General features: G+C 39.2%; 1 protein-coding gene and 1 long non-coding RNA gene across 5 annotated transcripts; one reads left to right on the plus strand and one right to left on the minus strand.

Annotated features, from left to right (window-relative positions):
• Window positions 1-3014: 3014 nt before the first annotated feature.
• On the plus strand, window positions 3015-15454 carry LOC118223695. Of its 2 annotated transcripts, none has more exons than XR_004764485.1 (4): window positions 3015-3146; window positions 12400-12501; window positions 13509-13580; window positions 13869-15454. It is a non-coding gene; the product is annotated as an uncharacterized LOC118223695 (long non-coding RNA). The 2 variants fall into 2 exon arrangements; XR_004764486.1 differs by lacking the exon at window positions 3015-3146 and adding an exon at window positions 3940-4486.
• Window positions 15455-15964: 510 nt separating this feature from the next.
• On the minus strand, window positions 15965-27200 carry LOC118223693 (basic immunoglobulin-like variable motif-containing protein). 3 transcript variants are annotated; one of them, XM_035410581.1, is made up of 10 exons: window positions 27007-27191; window positions 25551-26121; window positions 23249-23378; window positions 23039-23134; window positions 21621-21725; window positions 21434-21528; window positions 20898-21030; window positions 20100-20183; window positions 19752-19848; window positions 15965-19170 (listed from the first exon to the last, which is right to left on the minus strand). In XM_035410581.1, exons 2-10 carry the CDS (start codon window positions 26026-26028, stop codon window positions 18868-18870), a joined length of 1521 nt encoding a protein of 506 aa, XP_035266472.1. In that variant the 5' UTR covers window positions 26029-26121; window positions 27007-27191; the 3' UTR covers window positions 15965-18867. The 3 variants fall into 3 exon arrangements, with proteins under 3 accessions (XP_035266472.1, XP_035266473.1, XP_035266474.1); XM_035410582.1 differs by having other exon boundaries at window positions 27012-27129; XM_035410583.1 differs by lacking the exon at window positions 23039-23134 and having other exon boundaries at window positions 27007-27200.
• Between the last annotated feature and the right edge of the window lie 383 nt (window positions 27201-27583).

The raw sequence follows: 27583 nt of genomic DNA on the forward strand, positions 1-27583 counted from the left end.
TTTGATGGTGATGAAAGCAAACCATAATCAACTGTAAAATACTAGCACGTTGTACAGTTACCTAGCAAGACAGGCGATAGATAAGTTGGATAACCAGATTAAACAACAAATGCAACGAATAGCAAGAAACCGTGGAGAAGCTAGAACTTGTTTGCAGTTTGTAAACAGCACCCTTCTGTGTTATTATCAGTGAGGAGCTAACAGTTTTTTCCCCAGTGTTCACAGATTGCTGATACCTTGTTCAACATGCTTTGGTATAAAAGTGTCTGGTAAATACCTACATTGTAAACTGTATAAGTTACGGTAGCTTAAGTTTATTCGGTGCCAATGGGAAACTAACCTAAGATAGTTACATGCTAAATGTGAACTTCATAATCCAGGAGGAATGTTTTTTCCAGCACAAAATACTTGGCTAATTGAGTCACCGAGCACTGTTCTGATATACTGCCTTTATTGATTAGTTAAGCCCCGCCCCCTCATACCCCCCCACCCCCCTTCCCCAAGAGTCAGGCCAGGGTCAGTCCAGGGTCTTGTTTGCAATGATAAGACACTTCTATACCTTCCCAATAGTCTCTACACCCAACTGTGTGCTTCTATCCACAACATAAGAAATTAGCTAATTTTTTGGCATTAAAATGCTAATGAGTTGTGTCCCAATAGAGGACTTGATCTTTGGTCATATGAAGATTTTAACAATAAATGATCTATAGATTATCATTCATTGGGTCTTTTAAAAGTTTTTAAAAACAATTATGTATATATACCATTGAAAATATACCATTCAGAAAAGGATTCATTTAGAAGGTCATCTCATTCCGACTGTTTTTTAAGCCTATGTTTGGTGTTTAAAGCTGTTTAAAATGTATTTAAGAAAATTTCCATGGGTTATTTTGGGCAAATCCTTGAATACTTGTCTATTTACTATAAATGTAAAAGCTAACATTAGCATAATAAGCCAAAATGTCTAAATTATATCACGTTTTAGGAATTTTGGATCTTTTCTGGTGGCCATTTTGGATTTTCCCTTTTAAAAAGCCTTTAATTGGTCCAATTTTTTTGGCAGCCCTTCTGAGATGGTGAGACACATCCTAAAGAGTGTCTGTACCAAATTTGGTGCTTCTATCCACTGCATAACGAGTTGGCCATTTTTTGAGCTTAATTCCCCCTACTATCATAAGTGTCTGTCTGTCTGTTCTGTTTTAAATGCATTTTGTTTAGGCCTATATTGCTGATGTAAACATTACATCAAAACCAAGTTAAGGGTCAGCACATTTTTAATCAGCCTTCCCAGCCCATCGTAGCGATGCTTTTTTGATTTTAGACATTAAAGAAAGTTTTATATTAAAAAAGTTTCTAGCGAAACTGCATGCACTCTCACTCTCTTGTTTTTAGTTATGTGCATCTTTATTCTGTTTTGTAGGCTACACATGTGTATTGTCATTAAAATTCTAAATATGAATCAAATTAAATTGAAATTGTTCAGAAAGCAAAATGAGTCAGAATTTCTATGTTCATTTTATTATTATTTATGTATTTATTTGTAGGATGGGAACAGGCAAACAGTGGTGCGGGTGGGTGGGGTCAAAATCTCGGCAGGAGTGGGCTGGAATGGAATAGATCATCTGTGAGAGCGGATGGGAATGGTCAACAATGTTGCAGGTGCAGGCATTAATGGGATTTTTTTTAAGAACAGAACTGTGCAGGTCTCTATGGCTTTGCATACTTTTGTCAAAGTGGAAGTTCACCAGAAGCAAAATCCTGCCATTGCTGCGTAAACTAGGTGATGCCAACTTCCATGTTGTTTGGCTATTGTTTCAAAACTTTTAACTCTTTGCAATCAAGTAGGCTAATAGACCTAATGGTTCACCAGTCAAAGGAAGACAGCATCATACTTAAGTAGTATTTAGTTATTTAAAATTGTGCAACCAAAACATTTCTTTATCTTCCTTGCTTGGTTGTTGTAAGATGGTTTTACATTACATTACATTTATTTGGAGGTGCGTTTCACCCTAAGCAACGTACAATAAGTGCAAACCAAAGGTCACTGGAGAAACTGCAAAACACGGGTCCATTGCTCAATGCTCATTTTCTAACAGTTATTCATAGCCACAAACAAATTAAGTCCAGTTCACACAGTAAACATTACTATGACCTAACCTATGCTAAGTCAAACTAGGAGGCATGACAAGCTACAATCTCAAGATAATGATACAACGTACAATAAGTGTTGGATGGAGGTACATGTAACATGAAAGCGGCACAGGAGGTACATGTGTAGCATGAAAGAGGGGGATTTAAGATTTAAGTAAATATATCGGTAGCTCTCCTGTTTAGTAGGGGGGACATTCTGTTCCCTGGTTCACAGGGTAGTGCATGCTGGTGTGCGCATAAACATACCAACAGCAGATACATTCAGTACAAAACCAAAATAATTTCATCGCATATTCATTAAAATATTTAATTTTAATTAATTGTTGTCCTGACTGAAATGTATATACTGTATGTATGTATGTATGTATGTACACATACACATTGCATTAGCGATGTGATGGGCTCAAAGGTTAAAACAAACATTGTTCATATAATTCCATAATGGAATATATTTTGGGGACACACAAACAGTACCACCCAATACAACATGATAATGTTAAGGGGGGGCATTGGATCCCCCAACCCCCCACCTCCGGTAAATAATAGATATATTTTATTCTCATACTACCAAGCATCTTGCTAACGCAGATAAGGGAGCAAATAAAAGCTATTCCACATTTAACCGTTTTCAAAATTTCAACCAAACGGTTTTCATGTCAAAAGCAACCCGGCTGCGACACAAATCCGACCTTCAAAAGCCGCTCTGCGGTTGCCAAACGAAAAGACGGAAACTCCTTTGCAAAACGGTAACAGCCCACTCACGTTTCAACCCGAACCATAAATGTTTAACAACCAGTCCCTTTGCGGGTACCAGGAAAGTGGATTTTGTGACGTAAGAGCCATTAGAGCTGTGCAGTTGCCAAGGGCAACTAACGGTGCATCCTCTAGCTCCCAGTCCACTGCTGCAGTCTGTCAGCGTCACGGCTAGTGCGCAAGGTTATGCTTTTATATCAACCGCCGCACAAGGATCCCAAGAGACCTCTCTTCCAATAGAGGTAATCAAAGCTTACTTACTTAGCTGAGACGGGGAGCTACCGGTGTCTGAAGACGAAGTTTACTGAGCTAGACATAATAAACATCTGATAATGTAGTCCCAGATTCCTGGTATGGTATGGACTGTACCGATTTAGGTTTACTCGTTTAAAAAAAATCATTTACATATATTATCATTCAGAGGTGTGGCCAGAATGTCTTTTGATGAGGCATAGACACAGATCGTCTGCTCAGTCCATTTCACACCCTCCGCTACGAACAACGCTTGTTCCCATTATTAATTCGTCACTTGTTTCTGAGTGAGGATCTATTATTTGCCGCGAGCCTATTCTTGCTGTGTGTGTCCGTAAAGGACCACTCGTCAGTTTCCCGTGGCAATGCCATCTGTCTCTGGCATATGGGAGACTCCTAGACTATGAGCAAAGGCTGACCAGAGCCCGGACACCTGGCGGTGCTGCTCTTCGCAGTGGGAAAACAGCCTACGATGACTCAGCCGGTTTCAGTTATAGCCTTTTATATTCCTCGTTCACAGCATCATTCTTTACGGAATGAGTATTATAGCCTAACACTGTGAATTACGTATGCTACATTGTTTCTTGGCCTGCGTGTGTGGGTGTGTGCGCGCGTGTGTAGCAACAACTTTATTTTTGCTCTACGTTATTCTGCTTGCTTCACTTATGACCTTGATCGCTCACATCTTCTGCGAGTTAATAAAATAAAAATGGTATTAAAAAAAAAAAAAATGTATAGCTACATCCAATCGATTACATCAGAAAAGTCTCTCCTCTCTTAGGAAATGTAACATCGGTGCATGTCTGTCACCCGCAGCCAGGCCCCCTCCTGAGACATCCCCGGAATGGGGGGGAGGTTGCGAACGAGCGTGGGGTAGCCCCTGAATTGCAGGGAAGAACAGTACGTATGAGCAGTGCTAGGGAGCGGAGACAGGAGGGGACCAGCGTGTTTAGTATTCAAGTCGGGAGCGTGTGTGGATGCAGAGCGTGAGTCATCCCATCCCATCAATCACCCCTCACCAGCGGCCCCCGACACGCGGAACACAGCGTATAAATCTCCGTGCCTTCAAGGACCGTCACGACCGCGTCTCGTCCAATGAATATTTAGCTCCCGTGCCAAATGAAAGATTTTATTACAACCCGCGCAGCCGACTCACAGCTATATGGAATTATGAGCAGAGAACTGCAATCGGGATCATTGGAAAGCAAACACTGTCTTTGTAAACCGTAACCCTTGATGATGAATAGCACTGTGAACGAGGAATGTATGAAAACTCACGGAAAATTATCTTCGTTCCACCACACCCTTCTGAAAAAAAGACTCAGTGCAGGTGACCGTTCTTTTTGTTTACTGACATTGATCCAAATGACCGTGCGTGCTGACCTGGAGGAAGGTTTGGCCTTTCTTGTGGAATGACTAGATAAATTTCATTAACATTTCAAACATTAATCCTTATTTTCTATCAACACCTTTTACTCCAAGCATGAGAAGCCGTTTATTCTCAGTTTGTTTCAAATGATAAGTGTTGGTTCTTTTTTAAGAGGTAATCCATTTGATTTCATGAGATTTAAATTATCACGGCATTGTATCAGAGTTCACCAGAGTATCTGCCTCCCACAACTTCACGATTCCTGGCAGAAAGCTGGACTCAGGTGGCATGCAGTAATGTTAACGATATTTCAGGCTACTTGAACACATTTTTCTATTAGTTTAACTCTAACAAATGTAGGCTATACATTTCTAGGAAGCGGAACACAGGCCTTTTACGGGAATTTAGATGTATGGGGGGCTGGGGGTGTAGGACTAATTAATGTGCGTGATGACTGGCCTCTGTTTTTTAAGTTCACTGTGCAGAAAATAGGCTGGGTACTGATGCTCAGTTTACTCTCCTTTGGGTATCGGCAATAGATTCAGTGAAATTGAAAGCGTGCTCAGGTAAGTAAAGTAAGAGCGTGCGCATGCTCACTTTGGCCCCAGGCAACAGGAATTAAAGGGGATGCTGTGGAATATAGGTGATTGCTATGGTGGCCCAGGGGCGTGCCGAGGGTTGTATCTGTTTCTAAATTTTATGCCAAGTTTTCAATTTAAGTGAGGTGACAGTTTAGCAACATTTCTTGATAAGCTCATAAGAGGCAGCTGTAGACTGTTCCCGTATCCCCGATATGAAACTTTTTATTGTGGTTCAATCACGTGAACTTGACAGTTGGTGTACTCAGTTAATTAGCTAACTGAGCCAATGTAATTGGCGGAAACACAAGCTAGCTCTCCAGGAGTTTCCTGTACCTCTGCTTTAGTCCATGTGGTGGAATACAGAAAGAACAAAAGCAAACCACATCTACCTTGCATGTTGAATTAAACAATTTGTAGCTATGATAAAAAGGTAATGTAAATGTTAAAATATCAAAACCAAATTAGAAGAGTTGAACAGAACTCCTGCACACTGTGTAATACTTGCAAATATTCTTAATACACTGTATTCAAGAGTCTCTTCAGCTTCTCAAAATTAGCTGTTGGATTTTTTTCTCTAGGATGTTGGCATCCCGAGATTGCTCAGATATTCAGTGCTCACTTCATTCTGATTTCATTGATAACTCTATCCTCTAGAGAACAGAACAAGCTTTCCAACAGTGCATGTTTCATTTGAATTGTATTACAAAGATTGAGAGGTTGCTTCAGCACAGTGTTGTGCATTCAACTGTAACAGTAGTATAAACGCATTTGTTGAGGCATAATGGTTTTTGTTCTTCAGTTTTTGGAAAATGTAGCTAATTTTGAGAACTCATCAGCATACCTTAAGCAAATTCTCACCATTTGGGGAGTGGGCCAGAAGAGGAGGAGGAAGCATGAAGTCTAACTAGGATACATACAAAGATGTACATATTAATGCTTGTAACATTTCAGTTATTTATGCTGTGTTATATTTTTGACATTGTTGTATTCACATTGGTCATAAGAGACAACTGTTAGCCTTTGCTAGTGATGCTCAGAACTTTGGTATTTGAGATTAACTAACGGGCCAAGCCGTTAGTATAGGGGTATTGTTAGCATACCCTGGGCAGTGTCATCATAGTGTAGTGACTTGTAGTGGCCTGCTTTGTTAGAATTCATACCACTCATAATGAAATTGAGTGTCTTTCAAGAGGTTTACGCTATTCTCTACTGCGGGCATTTCACATACTGTAGTGTAAACAATCATAGGTGGCTCAGTCGTGAGTCATGTTTGATGCACTGATTTACTGTGAAGCTAGAACATCACCACATTTTTCTGATGGTGGAATATTATTTTATCTTATTGTAATAATGTGGGGCAGTAGTATCTTCCTGGGTTATTCTTGTCTCTTGCATGGAAAGTACTCATTCAAATTTACTGTATGCTGATATGTGCTAGACCAGTGGTTCCCAAACTCAGCACTGGGCCCCCTGTTTATGCCAGTTTTCAGTCCAACCACAATCACATAATTTTAACAAGCTGGTATTTTTTTTTTAGCCTAGTATTATGTTCTTAATTAGGTGCTTTTCATGTTTGGAGGTATTATTTATCCTCTTAATACACATTATGCCAGAAATAGCTTTGCATGCCATGAAGAATAAAATTCCCATGTTATATTGTGCTTATTGTGCTGTTTTGCAAACAACTTCATAAAGAGAGGTAAACTTTTTGACCAATTAAAGACAGAGGTTAATCAATAGGCTCCAATTTAGGTAGTTGAACAAGCAGTGTATTTCTTTAATAACTATTACCACAATGGAGGTTTGCCCTTGCTATCATTAGCTTTGTCTTTGAATTCTTCATCTTGTAGAAGGTTAGTTTTACAGGCCAGATGCCCACACTTTTATCAGTCAGGAACCCATTGATTAATCTCAATCTTTCATTTGATCAATAAAAATAATTGACCTCTTTTCATACAGCTGTTTGCAATATTGCACAATAAGCATAATATGGACATAGGAATTTTATTCTGCATGGCATGCATCGTTATTCCTGATATAATGTGGTTTAAGAGGGTACCTTCTAAACAAGAAAAGCACCTAATAAAGAAAAAATAACAGCTTGTTAATATTCTGGGATTGCAATTGTGGTTGGAATTAACCACAGCATACACCGGGGGGCCCCAGGCACAAATTTGGGAGCCACTGTGCTAAATGAATGTAAAATTTCCCTTGAAGTGATCATAAATATAAATATTAGTGAAATGTCATGCCATAATTGGAACAATAGATTACATACTCTAGAGTGCAGAAAAACATACAAGTGTGAATGATTACATATTTAGGTTCATGTACTAGAGTGTCACTAATGTGTCACTAAAGTGCCTGTAATGTGTCACTAAGTTTTTGCATTATTTTTAATGTGATATCAATGTTTCATCTTGAGCCATCATAAAGGGGCAAATTATATGATATATAATGAACAAAAAGCAGTTTATTCATTTTTTGAGAGGTTTTGCATGTTTTTTTGGTCCGCTAGATATCTTTGACCCCTATACTGATGAATAAGATAGTAATTCCAACTGAGAATTACATTTTGGATAGATTTGGAGACACTAAGGGACACCAGGGTACACTGCTTACTTTTTGCTTTATAGGTCTTTAGTAGTTCTGCATATCCACCCTCAGATTTTGCACACTTGTGGTCAAGGTGTCTATGATCCAGTATAGTTGGACCTGTTATATATGCATGATCTCTCAGTATTTCATAATAATGATAATAATAATAATAATAATAATAATAGTTGTTGTGGTTGTTGGTGTTGTTGTTACTGTTATAAACATAAAAATAAAAACAAATAAATAAATCATGAAAACTGCAAAGAATGGTCTTGACTGCATGAGCACAATTGAAATGCTGTTCATATTTCATTTTCATTCTGAGCAAGGCTTTCCCTCATATAAAAACAAATCCATCTAAACAAACTGCAGATCATCTGTAGGGCATCCCGTCATGTGCTTTAAAGCACATACTGTACACAATGTAAGTGATTCTCCTAGTTGTCATTACCTGCCGGCCCTAAAGCTCAATGCACAGTGGAATGATGGGCTAATGGGGAAATCCTTTTACAAAGACTATTTACAGTAACCTGATTACAGTGGGGAGAAGGGGATGATCTCCGTAATCTGATTTAAAGCATCCATTACTTTACTTTTCATTCAGCTGACCCCAGCTGGTTAGACAGGGGCTATTGACATGAGAAAGTCAACATAAAAAAATAAATCTGTCATAATTTTGATTTATTTTTTAATTATATATTGACTGCCAGAACATCCATAGCTCATATTTTCAATTGTAAAACAGTTCCAGCAAAACCAATATTCGTTTGTGTTTTCAAACCCTGATGGTAAATATGGCATGATGCATGATCAGGTTAGGCACTACTATTATACTCTAATGTTTTTCAACCTTAATCTTTTAAATGTTAACAAAAACAGCACACACACAAACACACACAAAACACATGGCCTTTTTTAAACATCTCAGAGTAGAAGTGCTGATAGATCTGCATTACAACTGTAACAGCTATAGTAATACTTGTTTCAGAGATCTGGAGAGCTGTTCCAGTTGTAGTGCTATTCTGTGGTCTAGATGGTTAAACCTGAGGTTTATGCTCCAGCTAACCATGGTGCAGTTGACCTACACTGGCTACTGGCTGCCTGGTAATAGCCTGCCATCGATCCACCAGCGTTTTGTAAGCCGGCATTACAGCGTTCCACTAAAAGACAGTTGATGCGAGGCAGTCAGGCTCAGCTAGTGAGAGAAAGGTCCTGCTGCTAGAGGACCAGCTGTAGTGCCGCTTTGCAAAATGGACACAAACCACCTACCTGTACCGATAGGCGCTTGCATACTGTATTTTCTGTTTGCTGGAGTCATCACTGGTAAAGCAGCTGTTGTCATTTAACTTTTTAAAAATGCAATAGAACAAAGACACTTGTTATATATTAATTAATATTGATATTGGTTTGGGCAACCATACTTGGGATTTTTTTTTTTTTAAGGGGACAGGCCGGGCTGGCGTTATGAGCATAAGACTAGACTATTTGTTTGTTAATATACGGTCTATGGAATGGGAAAACCTGAACTGAACATTTTAGCAATTTAGAAATCCCCTCTGGACAGATATTTTATATCCCAAAAAGAAGAAATATCAAGGGAAAAGAGGACGTCCGGCCAGCCTAAATGAGTTATTAATTAACTATATTATTAACAGTAATTGTTAAAATTAATGAAGACCTGGTTTCTAAATAGCTACTAAAATTTAATGTGAGACATTTTTTTTTAAAACCAGAAAAGCACAAAACAATGATTGTAATTAAATGTACACAAACATAAATTGTGCATAAAATGAAATTCACTATAAATTAAATTATTTTCTGCACAGAATACAGTGGTTTGTATTAAAGTACTGTAACACTGCAGAAGGGAAAGCCCTGTTTCACCTTGATCTGACAATGTCCTTGAGCAACAGTGGTGACAAACTATTTTGTTTTTAATCTACACTGCCAGCATGTGGCTGGAAGACCACATAACCAAAGGCAGCATTCATTTCACGTTTGCTCTTGATGAACTGTGATGAGTACAGAATTAAGCTTTCAAAGAACATGCAGAATAAAATCATTTTCTTCAAATAATTCAACAGTACAAATGCCAACAGCAGGCTTATTAAATTGATATTTAACACAGCTGTTACATCAAAGTGAGCTATCATATCCATCCAAAGCTTACATTTATTTTCAATAATTGATTTAATAGATCACTGTTTGTTAATATAATGCTTTACTAAGTGAGTAATGGAAGAAAGATAAACTTCACTGATAAAGATGCATGATTTTTTATGGCGATATTTATATTGTGCTGTATGCATTTGCATCCCACAACTAATTCAATTCAAACATAAAAAATATTAATTGAACTGAAGTTATTGAATCAGAAAAATAAACATTTGAAAATTTAGCATCAAAGGAGAGCATACAATAGCTGTCCAAAGCACGTTGTCACAATAACTAAATCTATGCTGACCTCTTGTGGTAACAATACATATTAGAAATCTTTGGTCACTAATGTATACTATTGGTTCTCAATCTGTTCAGGCACAAGGCACCTAATTTACATGCAAATAATTTACCCCACCCCAAAATAACACGCAGTTTGCAACACCTTATACACATAAGTGTAGTGTAGAAAAAACTTCTCACCCTCTGAATTGGTTGTAAATATTGTAGACCTGTATTAAAGACAAAAATAGAAGAACGTATCAAAAGATTGAATCTGTTTCATTCAACAAATTACATTTTTTGAAAGTGCATTTTTAGTGTGGTGGTTAGCACAACAGCCTGTTCCACAGCGGCCAGTTGTGCGTAGATGTGGAGCGCTACATGGTAACATTGGTTTGAATCCACCCTTGGGCAAAGAAATAATCATTTATAATTGATTCATTTTTTTCCCCCTGTGATATATTGGCGACCTGTCCAGGGTGTATTCCTGCCTCTCACCCAATGCATGCTGGGATAGGCTCCAACGCCCCCTGGACCATGACCAGGAATAAGTGATATAGATAATGGATGGATAGATGGATGATTTTTTTTCCCAGAAGTGTCACAAATCATGTTTATTCTTTTTTAGGTTTGATGTTAATCATATTTCCAGCTCCATTTCACTTTTTAGAGTGACTTTCACTTTCTACAGCCATCAGGATACTTAATTGTACTGTCTGAGAACTGGAGGTCTTAGAGTCCTTTTCCCACAACCCACATTGTGCATTCTTAACAATGTGGCATATGGTGCTCTGTTTTGATGTGTTTTAAAATATGTTGTTTTTAAGTATGTTGCTTTTAATGCCTTTTTAATGTAAACTTTTAATGTATTTTGATGTTGTTAGGTCTTGTTTTGTCCTTTATGTTTACTGCTGCTTGACAAAGGAATTTCCCTTTGGGGATAATAAAGTATATTTAATCTCATCTCTTCTCATACAAAATTTATATTCCAATTAATAATCGCTTGCAAGAAAAACAAAGGCAGACAGCTGGTTGGATGTTGGATAAGATTTTTATGCCAACTTTATGAACAAGAACAATATTTACAACTTGTCTACTATCCGCACACAAATGCTGAGTAAAATGAACAATCACTTAATAAATATATATTGTCAACTAGAGTATTTAAAATATGTACATACGGTAAAGAGTATAACTTATTAAAATATAGAAACTGATAAACACAATGATGCAACTGATATAAAGTGAAATGCACAACCAAGGAAGTATGTACATAACATTGCAAATCAAAATATAGAAAGTTATCAAAGTATTTGCATCAGATCAATTTTTACAACTCCACATAAATAAGATTACAACATTATGTAATTCAATTATGACAAACATATAAACACAACAGCCACAAAAGTATAACCTACCCAGATATATCTGTTCCTTCTCTTACAAAAATACTAAATGCTTATGGGTGTCGCCATGCTACTCAACGCCAAAGCTGAAAAATGGACAATGGGTAGTATGCCATTCCAATGAAGTCCAAGTAACATCACCTATTTGGGTCAGATATCAAACTAATTCAGTAAACCTTTCCCTAAACTACTTTCCCTGCTTAAGACAACAGAGGTAGAGGTCAGCAAGTGAATAATTCTACCTTTGTCTTTCCTTTGGCAAATTAATTGTATTATAATGAAAATATTTCCCATATATGTGTACTTATTTCAATGTTACCTGTTACAGTGCTCAAGGCATTCATCAATAAATTTTAAGGCCAGTTAAATGAGGGTGGATTTAATATGCCAAATGTTGATATATGGGCTGCACAAGCCAGGGTAGTCTGGACATAGCAATCCAACTTTTATCATCACTGTACTGTACATGGAACAAGTTTCGAGTGTCAGTTCCATATATTCCATCATTTAAATTACTCCAACCATTTACCACTAATCCAGCATACAGCATACGGTACATAAAATGTATGGAAAGAAGCAAGAAAAGAATTTGCACTCAACCCAAATATGAAAAAAAACTCCCTTCTATGTAAACCCTTTTCTGCCAGTTGCCCTCAGGGATGGGCTCATCCAGCTGTGGTTCAGGAATGGGATAGTAACATTGGATCACCTTTATAAGAATAGGTCCCTACAAGCATTTCCAGACCTGACTGTACAATATAGCATTCCTAAAAATCCTTTTTTTAAAATAGTTTCAAATATATCACTATATTCCATCATTACAGGGAGTACTCTCTCTCTCTCCATGCAGAAACCAACGGTGGTCTGCAGCACTGCTGCATCTCCCTCCCAGGGGTGTCACGCTGGCGTGACAGTACTATTACATCCCGACGGGTGATCAGTCTGCACAGAGGTTGAACCAAGTTCTGATAAGTTGTAATATTTGCATTATGAGCCTCCATTATGAACTGAAATCATTAGTTTTATAACTTTTCCATTTTGAACATAACTTCAATTTCGAGACACTAGGACTGTCAATTTGGCATAAAATTGAGTTTGAATTTAACCTTAATTTAAAACTTATATGAATTAGAGTATATTCAAATATCATTTGCGTATATTGTCCGGCACAATATGCAATATCATAACATGCAGGGACGCTCCCTCTAATCTTTTATATAGGCCTAAGCATTCTCATCCATTAGGGTGTGGTATAACACAAGAGGACTTTGACATGTTGTTAAAAATACAATGTTTTAAGTAATGCAGCTATAGGTCTTCACTATATTAAGTGCAATTCATACAATTGGGCAATTATGTCAACAAAAAATGTTTTGCCATGGCACAGCTTTTTGTAAGCACAATACAAGGTAGCCCATAAGTGCATATCCGTATTTCCCATAAGTGCATATCTGTATTTTCCAAAATTTTCAATGTCAGGGGCATAGGAGTAAGTTTGACATTGGAGGGGATACACATTTGGTCCACGTGGCTGTTTTGTCCAAATGGGCTGCTGCCCAGCAGGGTTCATTGGCAATGTTTGTGTACAGTCCAGAAAACCAGTGCAAGTCCAGCATCTGTGACGAGGTTAGTGCTTGCTGTATGCCCCAAAGGCATGCAGTATGACCCCCATGTGGGACAGGGTATAAAGGTCTCCCAGCAGGGGTGTTAGCCCCCACAGCGCTTTTGCCATTAGAGGGTGGGGTGGTGTATGTACCCCTTGTTAATGTTGGTACAAGTGCTGATTGCCATAAAACTGTGATTTGTACCCCAGTGGACTATCTGAGTTCAATCAAATGCCTTTTGGGCTCTGCTATGCCCCAGGAACTTTTTAGAGATTGATGGAGTGCAAATTTGTAGACCAGAGCTTTCAGTCATTGCTCCTTTACCTTGATGATGTGGTTATATTCTCTTCGTCAGTTAAACAGGTATTACAGAGGCTTGAGTTAGTCTTGGATAGACTCCAGGAGAAAAACCTGAAGATCAAGTTAAGTAAGTGTTGTTCCCGATGCTCTGAGGTCAAATATCTTGGCCATGTGATTTCTGCAGCAGGGCTGTTGACTGATCCTGAACAAGTTACCACAGTGGTTTAATGGAGGAGGCCATAGAGGCCAATGTTCAGGAACTAATTTCTCCATTTTGCAAGCTATTATCACAATTATTTGTGGCGTTTTCGAAAATCGCAAAGCCAATGAACTCTACACTACAGAAAATCAGTCTCACATAAGTTCTTATCTTTGGGCAAGAACCACAACTACCAATTGGTTTTCTCCTTGGCAGAGACAAAACAATGAAGATTGGATTATGGAGCATTGCAAGAGGCTTGACCACGACAATTGAAATGCCCAGCATCATCTTCAAGCTACACCTGCTCAAAGGGCACAATGGAGGATGTATTGAAAGAAGGACAGTTGGTGTACCAAAAGACCCATAAGGTGAGAGGGCAGAATACGATTCAAGATCTATGGGACCCAACACTTCATAAAGTGGTGAAGTGCCCAGATGATCACGGCCCAGTATACACTATCACACCATTAGAGGGAGAAGGCAGGGTTAAGCAAGTTCATAGAAGCAAACTATGACCTGCATCTGGACATTCGTCAGTGGGCCAAAGTATCGAGTACGAAGACCCAGGGATCCCACTGGGATTGCTGGACCCACAACCTTGTTGAGGTTTGTGATTTGTCCCTCTCGTTCAGTTTTCTGTTAAGACCACTACTGGAACGTTCAATTCCACAGCAGGCTGCAGGCTGAAGGCACTGGTGAGGTTCTGGGTATTCTGCGGTGTTGCAGTGTAACATTTGAATTTCAGCTTGCAGCGTAATCTTGACTTTATGGTTTGAAGTGCATGCATGCCAACTTGTGGTGGATGTTAATTAGAAAATGCCAGACCTAAAAACATTCAAATTCTCAAATTTACAATACATTTGAAAAAATTAGAATGATATTCAAGTAGTTTTCACATTTTTTAAGACAGTCCAACGAGGCACTCCTGGAAGGATTTCATGGTGTATACAGTGCAATGAAGTACTACACTATCGATATATTTTTCATTTTTTGGTCGTTTGACAGAAAAAATGTAAACTTATTCGTTCAATAGCTTGCGCACAGCACCACAATCTGCCATGATTTCTAAGCGAACAGTAAAAAAAAAAAAAAAAACTGCATCCCCAGTGGCTGACAGGCACATATTTGCATTTTGTTCTCTCATTACTTCACAGTGCTGCACGTGTTATCACAGCAGCGGAATACATACCAAGCAAATGTTAAAATAATGCTAAAATATTTATCACACAGCTGGGCGTGACATCTGGACCAGCCAGCCACCTGTTGTTGTCAGGCATGCAGCTGACCAAAATTCACAGCACAGGACTTTAGTCAGGTCCTGTAGGTGTGGACAGTCATAATATAAAAAAATCAGCCTCATTTTATGTCACGTATAGGGGTACGTGTGTTTTGGTATGCAGCCATGATAAGACAGGCTTATGCTGATTGTACATTTCTGCATGTGTATATTATTTAACTGGATACATTGTGATGTGCATTTTTGTGCTAGTGCAGTATGTTAATGTTTAAGTAACTGGACTTGTAACTCAGAGTTCGCAGGTTTGATTCCCATGTGGAACAGTACTGCTGTATTCTTGAGCAAGGTATTTTCTGTATGGTCTTGGTAAGTATCAAGCTGTATAGAAGGATTGTATGCAAAACAGCACTGGATGGCTGGTAGATACTGGAGGTTGTGTAAATTGAGCTGTAGCCACTGTTTTGGTCACTCCACTCCAGTCTCCCACAGCTTCACATTTGCATTACAATTTTAAATAAATCTGCATTTAAATAAATAAATCTGACTTGACAACAGAAAAACAGGATGCAGGCAGGGTGGGGGCCTCAATGTCTTAGCTCAAGTCACAGTGTGGACAGTTTTAATGGCCCCTCTGTGAAGACAAAAGCTGTTTACGCAGGAGGAAAAATATATGTCCCTGAACATTAAGTCAAAACAATGCACTCTTTTACATTATTCGCACATACGTTGAAAACATAAGTCCAAGCTCTCCTTTTACAGCTCGAACTGAGCCAGGAGTGGAATAGTGGAATAACACGAAACATGGCTACACTCATTTATTTATTATCGTTGTTATTTTATGCGTTCTCTCTATGGCTCACTAACTGATTAAATAAAACACACTAGTATGGATAACAAGTTGTATAAATCTTTATTTGTAAAGAAAAAAGAAAAAAAAAAACTAAACAAATTCACACTATTCATCATTTACACAAGCGCCAGGGACATGAAAGAAAATGGATTCCGTACCTGCTCTCACAGGAATGTTATAGCATACAGCTGTTTACAGCACACAGAAGCAGACATGCTCTTCCTTTTTTGCATTTCACACCTGACACAAAAAACGTTTCCCCTTATACACGCTGAAATTAATCACATCATAAATCGGTATATATATATATATATATATTTATTTTTACCAATTATGGCTTGAACTCTTCTTACTCTGACTTTCCCATATTTATGTTTCTAATGATCACCTAATTATCATATTCCCATATTTATATGATAATTAATACACAGTATTGATTGCATATAGTCATGTGCCAATATTCTATTTTATGTCATACTGTATCAAACAGAATGACAGACTATTTTGTTTTAATTGAACATACTCTCTGAAATATCACAGTTTGTGATTTGGTCTTTTTGTTGCTGTCTGTAATTTCTAAAAATTCAGGAAAACAAATAAATAAGATTGAAGTCCCCAGATAAATCTGAATCAAGACCTTTCTTTACCTGGATTTAGTGTTTTTGCACTGGGCTAGAATAAAAATCTTGAACAACATTCCAGCCTTTCTCAGATACGTTTGGGGACCCCTGAACTAAATAAATAAAATAAAAATTGACTGATCGATTAATCACAGCTTACAGTAAAATACACAATATAAGATCAAGTTTCTAGCAAGTTTATGCAAACAAAATCAACTTTAGCAAGCCATTTGATACACAATGACAAAAAAGTTATCTGATAAATATCAGTAGGCTATACGCTGCGCATTACTGAAGATGAAGCTTGCTATAGTGTTTTGCTCACATTACCACTACGGTACCAGAGACTAAATTAGAAAAGCTTTATTCGAGTTACCACACATAAGAGAATGTGAGAGCTCCCATTCGCTACTCAGCGAGTCTTACGCACATACAAAGCAGGGGCTTCCCAACACCAAGGAGCGACATCCTGCTCAAACTTGAGAGAACAGAATTCATTTTTCATAATTAAAAAAAAAAATGTTAAATTATTTTTTGAACAGTGTTTGTAATAACAGGGCATGTTGTGTTTCTTCTCTGTACAATGCATTGATGCGATGACGTTCTGGTACCAGCACTGCCTGAATAGCTCGCATTATTTACAATGATGATCAGCAGCCCCAGGCTTAAAATTCCACAGAAAAGTTTCAGTTTCATCAAATAAAGCTTGTAATACAGTTAAGGTAAAAATCTCACCAGGATATCATTTTTATTTATTTACTTATTTTAATTCACTGTGCAACTAAAAGCGGTCGTATGGTGACTTAAAATCACCAAGCTTAAAAAATTCAGAGTTCTGTCTTGAAATACCCGAAACACAAATGAGTGTGTGCCTCAGACCAGTTCTTTAGGAGGGAAACAGACCAGGATGTTATGCCACAAAGGACGCTTAACATACCCAGGGTTTCTTTGCTGGCTTCACAAAACCAAACAACCGCAATCGTGCTTAGCCGATATCACGAAAGTGATTATCAACTTGCTAACAGAACACAGGCTTTGATAAACAAGCTCTGTGCGTGTTCCCATAAAAGTGCTGGTTTCTGAAAAAATGAGCTCATAGCAGTACAACATGGACTCTCCTCAAGCAGCGTATTTCTCACCTTAGTAAACAAAACCTGATATGGACGGACATAATGGACGGATATGAAAAACATAAAACAATTGTAGTGTCAAGAAGTAACACCGTTGCCGACAGCAAAGCCAGGGATGAGGGTTTGTAAAAAGATTGCTAATAGTGTAATTCGTTAGTTAATTCTACCTTATTTACCTTACCACCACTAACGAATACATCTACAGTCCTGCTAATTGTCCTACAGTTTATTTGTAATGTGACTGCTCATCAAGAGCTTCTAAAGCTTACACTTGATACAGGAAATATAAAGAATTAAAATTTTCTAATTTAAGAGGCTTGCATATGTACTACACTCCCTTCGTTGGCAATCTTTATCTTTCAAATAGTGTATCCACAGGGAAAGCCAGTGGATTAATGCCCTGCGAAGACATCCCCTGACCAGGTTAGCCGTGCACCGTGTATTTACATGCGATATACCCCGAATTTAAAGCGTGTCAGCTTCGTAATACGGAAAACCCAGGGTTAAAGCTTACGTTAGCTCGCTAACCCTGTAATCTTGCTTTGTAGTGCACCCCTCTGGATTAGGGAGATCCTGAATTATGCTGTCAATAACATCAGATCAGCCGGTTCCTAAACGTTCTGAGCACATGCCCAATCATGTGCTTTAATGAGGGAAAACAGTCCCCTTGAAATGTGGCCAAACACACAGCACCGTGGTTCCCTAACCCCATTTTGGAACAGCTACATTACAAATACATAATAAAAAATCATTTTGTAAAACATTTTTACTGTTTCCCTTAGTCAACACTCCCAGGGCTATAAAAATAAGGACTGTGATGCATGAACAGGCTGGTGCCAAACCAGAAGTAAACTTAATTGAGCTTTAAATGAATGGAGCTACTTAGTTTTAGTTTGGCAGCGTTAAGGAAGTACATCTCAAGCTGTTTTATTATCCCTGGATACATCCCTCCAGTCACATTACCAAAAAAGAAATTATGGGATTCTCCAAGAGTGCCAAATCTAGGAGAGGGTAAAGCCTTTAAAAGCATGTTCAGATCACTTACAGCAGTCAAATTCTCTATGCATTCTCTTTTTGGAATTATTTACATTACCTATTCACAAAATTCTGAGACTCTTGGTTTTTTAACTGCACTTTCTCAGTACTGTATGAACACAGCAAACAAACACAAACCATTTTGATTGTTTTGTACTAAAATGTAACAAATTCCCATTTGTGCAAATTAATCAAAGGCATTAGCTGTTGATACAGTGTATCAAATCAACTCAAATAAACAGAAAGTGCAACTGTTATACAGAGGAAGATGACAACTGCACACACCTGCAGAACTTCCTCACAGACTTCATTTCCCATGAGCCCCTGTGTTTGTCAGGCTTCAGTCGGTTGCTTCCTCATCGGCCTCGCTCTCAGGTGACCCCCCGTGCCTGTACTCGTAGGTGTTTGACAGGCGTTTCCAGGTGGTCTCTTTCTGGTACCCTGCACTCAGTGACCGTCCAAGGCGGCCTGAGTGCTTGGCGGAGGGCTTCTCTTCGGGATCATCTGAAGCCCCACTGGAGCCCCGGTCTGCCCCCTGGTGGTGGAGGTCATGCCGCAGGTTCTCCAGGTTGAGAGCCCAAGGGCCTAGCTTCTGCCAGTTCACCCTCTGGAAGGCCATGATGCAGTGCAGGTTTCCTCCCACCTAACAGGGAAAGAGAATTTTCAATTACGATAACTTTATTTGCATACACCTTTTAAACAGTGCACTGAACGGGCCTAAATTAACAGCAGTCCTGTTTGTTCAGATGGCCTGCAGAAATAGGTGAATTCCATTTCAATTCACGATATGAACTAAACTTTAACTCATCAACTAAAAAATATATCATGTTGTGTGAGGACCTTTAAACCCATCAATATAATTTTGATTCGCTTCACAACCTGAAAATATTTAAATAGAATTGACCTCCAACTCTGTTTACTATCAGATCATTAATCTATGTATGGATGTTTTTATATTAAAAGTCTCACATCTGACAAAAAAACTTTCCAATGCCTATTAATCCACTTATCTAAAAAAAATCTTGACCAAGCCACATCCAGTCATGCTGACTTAATGCTACTTTGCATAATTATTGTATTCTTTTATTTACTGACTGAATAATAGCCTTTATTTGTGCCACCGGCTGAAGAGTGCTGGTGACAGATCGCATATCTACTGATGAGACATCCTTCACTCACCCACAGCGCTCTGACAGAAACAGGACTCGAGAGAGAGATGGGTACCTTTTTGGTTTTTCTGTACTGAATACCCCGCTCCGTGTGACGGATGTCCAGGTATTCTGGGTTCTGCGTGTTGAGATCAGTCACGATGTCCGCCCACCTACAACGCAGAAGCACACAGGTGCGATGCTAACACATCCAAGGGCACAGGGGTCAGAATCTGGTCCTGGAGAGCCGCAGTGTCTGCTGATTTTTGATGCCTTTCAGTGTCAGCGATGCATTTCAATTGTTGATTGGCTAAAGAATCCACACAGTTCTTAATTACGTCCTTAATTGGCTGCTGACTGAAACCACACCCCCAGACATTGACACACAGGTAATTTGGAAAATAAGCAGTGAGGACAGACTTACTTTTTGCAGTGAATGGCTGGGTGTTTCCTGCTTGGTTCACCAATGAGAATCCAGTGCTCCATTTCATTCGTTGGAAGCGGGCCCCTTTAAACATGTTGGAAATGTGAGAAAATGCTACATTGCCTGCAACATGCAAGCCTTTGGCTAAATCACCGGATCAAAATTTAACACAGGGTTCGACTTCATTTCTACTGACTGTATATTTAGCAGCAAGAAATTTGTGAAATATATCCTCTGATCTAAGAACCCAAAAATACTTTTAATTTCCAACAAATGTGTCCAAAGAAAATCGTGTTTGACAATGTGACTACCTGAATTGTTTGTAAAGGTTTCTGTTACCTGAAAACTTCTATTTTTGGCTGGACCGCAACAGCGGGGCCAGCCCTACAAACGCAAATGTCTGTGACTGAGTGAGTGATTAAGTTACACCGCGCATGTCTGTGACTGAGTGACTGACTGATGAAGTTACACCATTGGTCGGCCGGTTTGGTCCTGCCATATACTAGGTTTTGACCTGGTCTTGTTAAATAGAAGTTTGGGCTTTGAATGAGCAGACAATACAGTTCAGCTAACCTGTGCTCTCCACTATTTTTGCCAATGCTGGCTTTTCTTAAGATCATATTTCAAAACACAGCATTCCCAGCAACTAAAGCTGAAATTATCTGCAGTGTTGCAACTGAAAGAAATAACTGAATTTACTGAACTTAAGAAACTGAACTGAAGATTCAGCAGTTGCAGCGACTGAGCCGCAGGGGGTCCGAGAAAGGCTTGGTAGGACTGCAGGTGACTCGGTTCTACCTGTAGGCCTTGGCAGCTTTGAGGGGCGTGGCCTCGAAGCCAATCGGACAGAAGTAGTGGTTCTGACAGTGGTAGATATAGGCCATGGACTCATCCTTCAGGCCCTGGGTTAGTTTCAGTAAAGCCCCCTCAGCTGCCGAGGGGAACAAACACAGCATCATTACCTGCATTGTTACTGCGTTCATGTTCAGAGAGTATCACATTGCACCCCCTTTTCTTCACTGCATGGTTTATTCTTGGCAAAGGCATCGTGGCATTTTCAAGTGGTACAGAGTTCAAGGTATACAGTAACCGAAGAAACACACACACAGATGCGAGCACACACGCATGCATGCGCACACATGCACACACAAACGTGCGCGCATATACACACACACACTCATATGCACATATTCATGCACACTTCTCACACATGTAGACATACACACACATTCACTTGTACACACACACTCACACTCACATACAGACATGTACTCATGCACACACAGATGCGCACACACACTCTTTTTTTTTTTTTTAGAAAGACACTCACTCACCCGTCTCTCCTGCGGTCTTGTGTTTTCCGTACGGCTTGTACAGAATGTAGGAGCAGCCGCGCACGCGGAAATTATCATTGATCTGCCTGAACCATCTGTCAGAGGAGAAAAAACACAGGAGCTGGTGAGAATGGGACAGGGCTGCACACTGAGCGTGCCCCGAGCGCCGTGCCCCTCTGTACCGTACCGCATCAGGGTGGCGTTGCCCGTGAAGGGCCCGAACTTGATCTCCTCAAACGGGGGCTGGAACCCCAGTATGTGCAGCGCTTCCTCCTGGGAGATGGGCGGAAGACTGCAGAAAGAGAAAAACAGTCACCTTCTGGATGAAAGACAAACACCAAAAGGAACACCCGCGCACGGCTGCATTTCATTAGACGGATCTAAAGCAGCGCTATTCAACTGGCAGCTTGGGGGCCAATTGCAGCCAGCCATAGATGTACTTTTGAACCCTTGATAATTGAAAAATTGCTATTCAGGTTTATCAAAAATTGTGACTGTTTCCAGGTTTATATCTACATGGTGTCAACATACCTGCCACTAGTGGCAAAATGAACAGTATACATATCAAGAAAGCAACAGGTTTGCTCATACAGTACAGTACAAAATATGTCATTTATACATTGTTTTATAAATAGTGCCTGGAATACCATTGGCAAGTATGTACCAATTACAAAAAGAATCCAGAAATAATAATACATATTTGTAAATGTAAATATGCAAATTCACAGACACAATCAATGCTAGGCCTTTTGAAGCTATTTTTCTTTCTGATCCCACTGCAGTTCATACAGAAAGTAAATACTGTACAATGAATTAATATAAATTCTCAATTCAATATAAATCATTTCTATCACTTGAGCTTCAGTGCTGTAGATGTAACAGTCATTAGGCTGCAATAAGGGGAAAAAAATAAGTATCCTGGAAATATTTAGATAGGTTTCTCTGGTAACTCACACAACAGTGAATTTCAACAGGCATAAGGATCTCAGCATTCTATATGACCTACAGTACTGTGCAAAAGTGTTAGGCACCTGTAAAAAAAATGCTGTACAGTTAAGATGCTTTCAAAAATAATGAAATGAAAGGTTATCAATATCAAAAAATAATAATAATAATATAAAGAGCAGTAAATAGTTAAAATCTAAATAAAATCAATGTTTGGTGTGACCACCCTTCGCCTTTAAAACTACATCAATTCTCTTAGGTACACTGTACTGCAGTTTTATAAGAAAATCAGCTGGTAGGTTGTTCCAAGCATTTTGGAGAACTTGCCACAGTTCTTCTGCAGATTTTGGCTGTTTTGCTTGCTTCTGGCTCTCCAGGTAATCCCAGAGACCCTTGATCAAGTTTTTATCTTAAAAGTAGTCTATTACTTAAAATATTACTTTATTTAACAAAATACAAAAATTTCATTTTTCAGAAAATTCATGTTTGGAAATCTCAAATTTGCTCTTTTCTACTGACACACTAATGCAGAAAACAAAAAATAAACATCTAAGACCAAATATATACTATATATTATATTTTAAAATCTAGGGTGCCTAAGACTTTGGCACAGTACTGTACTCTCTGCTCTCTGTACTCTCTGAGTCTACCAAGCCTTACCTCCCTGCTCCAAGCGTGCTGTACAAAAAGTTCCAGCAGGAAATTAGAGAGGATATACCGCAGGAAGTCTTATATTGTGGACGGCTGATGCAATACCTAAATCACAGGACAACTGAAGTTAAAATACAAATAAAACTCCATATAATTTAGCTGCATCTTTAGAATATACATTTACACTGATTTCCTTAAAATTCACAAGCATATACCCACCATCTCCTAAGGTCCAGGACCTTCCTCTGTTTAATTTCTTCAATGGTAGCCTGCTGTGGGATGTCTTGCAGATTCCTACTGTGTTTGTCTGAAGTCTTCATCTTCTTAGAGCTGGATTTTTTCTGATTACCTGGAAAAAAAAGATAATTCTTGAAGGCTTTGATCCAGAAGCAAAAATCAAGCTCAAATAGTCATCGAAAAGAGGCGTCCTCATAATCAAACATGACTGAGGTAAAAAAAAAAAAAAAAAAAAGAAGGGATATAAAAATAAATCTACATTGTTGTACCAGAAAAGTGTATTTATCTGAGGCAAATTCATGAATATTCCCAAATTAAAGATGATCAACCTTTCAATGTGTTCGTGGTGACATTCTTCTCAAAAATGACATGAGGTTAGCTTACATTAAATGTGTCCTGAAGCAAAACAGAATATACATATATACACTTTTAATAATTTGCTCTGTGCGTGTATGTATATATTTTGTAATTTTGTCCATCTTCATCAGGGCAGAGCTATATTGTATGCTCCAAAAAATGTGTAAATAACATTCTTTAAAACTAACAGTTCCTCAGAAATAAAGATTTTGCTGAATGTGATATTTTTCCCCAAAAACTACTGTCATGATAAATCAATCCTCTGTTTTCAGTAATTTGTGCACCGTCTGTTCGCAATGGCATTACTAAGTTGTCTTCTATAGTCTTTTATGAGATTACTCAACATATGAGATCTGTGACCCCTACATACAGAATTGTTAAGATCTTTCAGATCACATGCACTTGTGGACTGCCCTCTTCATTTCAAACAAAAGTTTTTGTTTGGTTTCAAATCTAGAGACTGAGATGGCCATGGCAAAACACTAACTTAGTGGTCACTTTTTATTTTTTGGTTGCTTTTGAGGTATGTTTTTGTGGCAGGGCTCGGTTTTCAGGAGGAATTCAGGGCAATTAGAGGACCATGCCTACTGGTTAAGTAGGCACACACCTGGGTGATGTTACAAATCAGTCCAGGATTTAAAAGACGGCGAGAGAGAGCACGTACTGACCAGAGAAAATGCATAAAAGCGACTGTATGATTTCATTTATTTTGTTTTTGTTATTTTAGTTTACTTTTTTTCCCCAGATCACATGAGGGTGACCGGCGAAGGTTTTTCCGCTTGTGTTTGTAACTAAGTACGATCTCTCGCGCTATTCCAAATAAAATGCCGGAGTTATCCGGGATTTCTGCATCTCCCTGTGTCCAGCTCTTCTGTTCCTACCAGAGTGGTCACGGCGCGTTTTATATCGTCTTGCTGAAAGATTCATTTGGAGTGAAAACTGAGCTTTCTGGTGAGGTGATACCTTGTTTTTGGTCTTGTTAAATGTCTTGGAGTTCATGATTTCTTTGACCATAACAAGAGCCCCAGGACCAGTATGCAAAATAACCCCATAACATCAAAGATCAGCAGATTCATTTCACAGTTGGCACAGAGTCCTTTTCAACATAAACATACTTATTCCATTGTAAAACTCAACGCTGGTGTCTGTGATCAAAAATCCCTATTTTGGTCCTGTTGACCATAAAACCTGGTTCCAATCGAAGCGCAGAACTGAAATGAGTTCTGGAGCTGGGTGATGTGATCAAAAGAAACCCAAAATAGGAATGGCCCGATTTCTCCACTTTTGATCATACAATATAGCTCAATACTTGTATTGTTTATTATACAATACTGTTTATCTTCATCAAGGGGTGTGGATAATTTTAGAGGGCACTGTGTGTGTGTGTGTGTGTTTGTGCATTCATTAAATAATTGAACTGAATTTATTGGTCACCTCAGAACAAACTTCAAAATACTTTTCAAATACAGCCTTTGAATCACAAGTCCAGTTCCCTAACCATTATATTATACATCACCCAAACATACAAAAAAAAAACCAGGGCTGGTGAGCACAAGTCCTTTTCAACATCAGATGACTCACTAAATGAGCAATCCTTGTTCCTTGCATTTCAAATTCTCAACATGGAAGTCGTTGAAAGAGGAAAGTCAGGTCCCTAACTACTGTAGCAAAAAATACATCCTTTAAAGGATAAATTTATCCTTAAAACATCATGGAAAATGTATTTCTGGTTTTAGAGAGAACCCAGGCATGAACATAAAACTATTCTTCAAGCCTGGGACATTACAGCACAAAATTTAGGATTTTAAAGTATTTATTTTTGGCTCAATAGTCAGGGCTACTTTTCTAAACTGTAACTAGATATAAAGCCACATAACTTTAAAAATACGTTGATGTCCACTAAGAAATATTTGCAAACACAACTTACTTGTCCTGGTTTTTCTCGTCAAGATAGCATCAAAATCGGTCGTGTCGATCTCCCAGGCCAGGACGGGCTTCCCATGGCTGGAGGAAACCACCTCCATGTTCTCACAGTCTCCATCTATGCCCACGTTAGCGCAGCCGGCTGCGGTGGATTGGCCAAAAGAAGGGTCGCTCTCCTGGGTGCTTGCGGGCGAGTCCCTGGCGGTCGCGGGCGGCGGCCGGTACACCATGGCAGCGTGGTTGAGGAGGGCGTAGTCGGAGCACACAGTGTAGAACTTCTCTCTGGAGTGAGTGACAGGGCACGTCCAGGGGACGCGCACCTCCGCACTTGACGCCCGCCGTGGTCTCAAGGAGTCCCTGGCCAAAGAGCCGAGGAGCAGGCCGTGATCATCGTCTCTGCCAGGTGGCCTGCTCGGGGCCGCGCGGTCGACGCCCCCGGATACGCTCGCGCTTGCTCCTTGACTTTCCGCAGCGTTAGGCATTGAACGGAACTTGGATAGTTGGTGAGAGAATGGGACTGTGATGGTACGACGAGGAAGCACAGCCAAAAGCGATGCTCAGCCCTCTGCTGAGATCTTGGAGAGAAGAAGAGTTTTCAAACAGAATTAAGAGTCAGTGGTCAATAGGCTACACTATTAGTAACATCAGACTCAGACCAGTTAACGAACGAATCCAGTTTTTCTAATACAAACAGGCCACTCAAAAGGAATATTATAGCTTACAAGATGCCGACACTCAAATCACTAACGACTATATCTGAGGACTATCAATTAATTTCATGCCACTTCACTGTTGCAGCTGTCACAACAGCTGAAATCGACTTAGTGCACGTAGGGTAGGCTATAAAAGAAATAGTTTAGCTACAATGCACAGCCTACAACACATTTTAGCTCAAATAAAAGCCGTCATTTGATTTGTTACCTATCCGGCCAAGCAATTGTATCTTAGATGTGTGACATGCTGTAATTCAGTATGATCCTCAAGCTAGCCAGCTGGTAGATAAATTGACACTGCTGTATTTGGAATGATGTATTATTTTTTACTAAATAAATTCACATTCGTGTTTACTTGGCTAGCTAAGTGGTTAGCCCTGATTCTGCCTCCATCACTGTGTCACCCGTAGCGAACAGGTAACAAGCTAGCAAAACAGTTAGCTACAGTTATGCTAGCTAGGAAAACAGCTAACCTTACACGTACAGCCTGGTTTACGTTATTCGTATGGGCACCTAGATTACACGCTGTGTATAGCTGTGGACATAACTTTCCCCCCCAGAATTATGCAGAAGCTATCGTGACAAATCAGTGTCTTTTTCAAAGCCCTAATAACGATTATTAAGGGGGTGACAACTCCCGTGCCGTCTCACAGAAACAATACTCAACTAAGACTAAAGATATAGCATGCCCCTTTGTTACACATGACATCTGCCACACCAAAAACACTGAAATAGCAAGCTACATACCTTGCCAGTACTGTAATAAACAGAAGATATGCGTATGCACGGCGTTCCAAGCATAGCTCGTTAGAAGTTAAACCACTGTCTTCCGCTTTGATGCACTGCGGGAGTGTACCATTATTTAAATAGGGGACCGTTATCAGAATGGTTACGACATTTCCAAAGTAACATTACATAATATGTTCAAGAACACAAAATCAATGATGAAACAATATAACAGGAAAAATAAACAAGCATTGGCGCATTATTTCAAATGGAAACCCTTTCCCATACTTTCCTGTGTGTAAGTAAACAGTTTTATCACCCACTTTGGGTGCTGGTCCATCGTGCAAGGGGTGGAAATAGATTTAGCCAGGTTGCCTCACAACACTGGATACAATAGCCAGTTCAAGGATAGGGTTGTCCTGTTTTCTTTCTTTTTGTTTTTTTCGTTTACGATTTAACATTTTGACGAATGACAAAACGCCCCCCCCCCCCCCAAAAAAAAATATTTACAGAGCTTTTCTCCTATTAAAATCCACACATCTAACCATGTGTTTTCTTAAATGGCATGGTAGGTTTACACTGCCGCATCTTGCAGTAG

Source organism: Anguilla anguilla, chromosome 3 (genome assembly GCF_013347855.1).
Source record: "Anguilla anguilla isolate fAngAng1 chromosome 3, fAngAng1.pri, whole genome shotgun sequence".
Taxonomy (NCBI): Eukaryota; Metazoa; Chordata; class Actinopteri; order Anguilliformes; family Anguillidae; genus Anguilla; species Anguilla anguilla.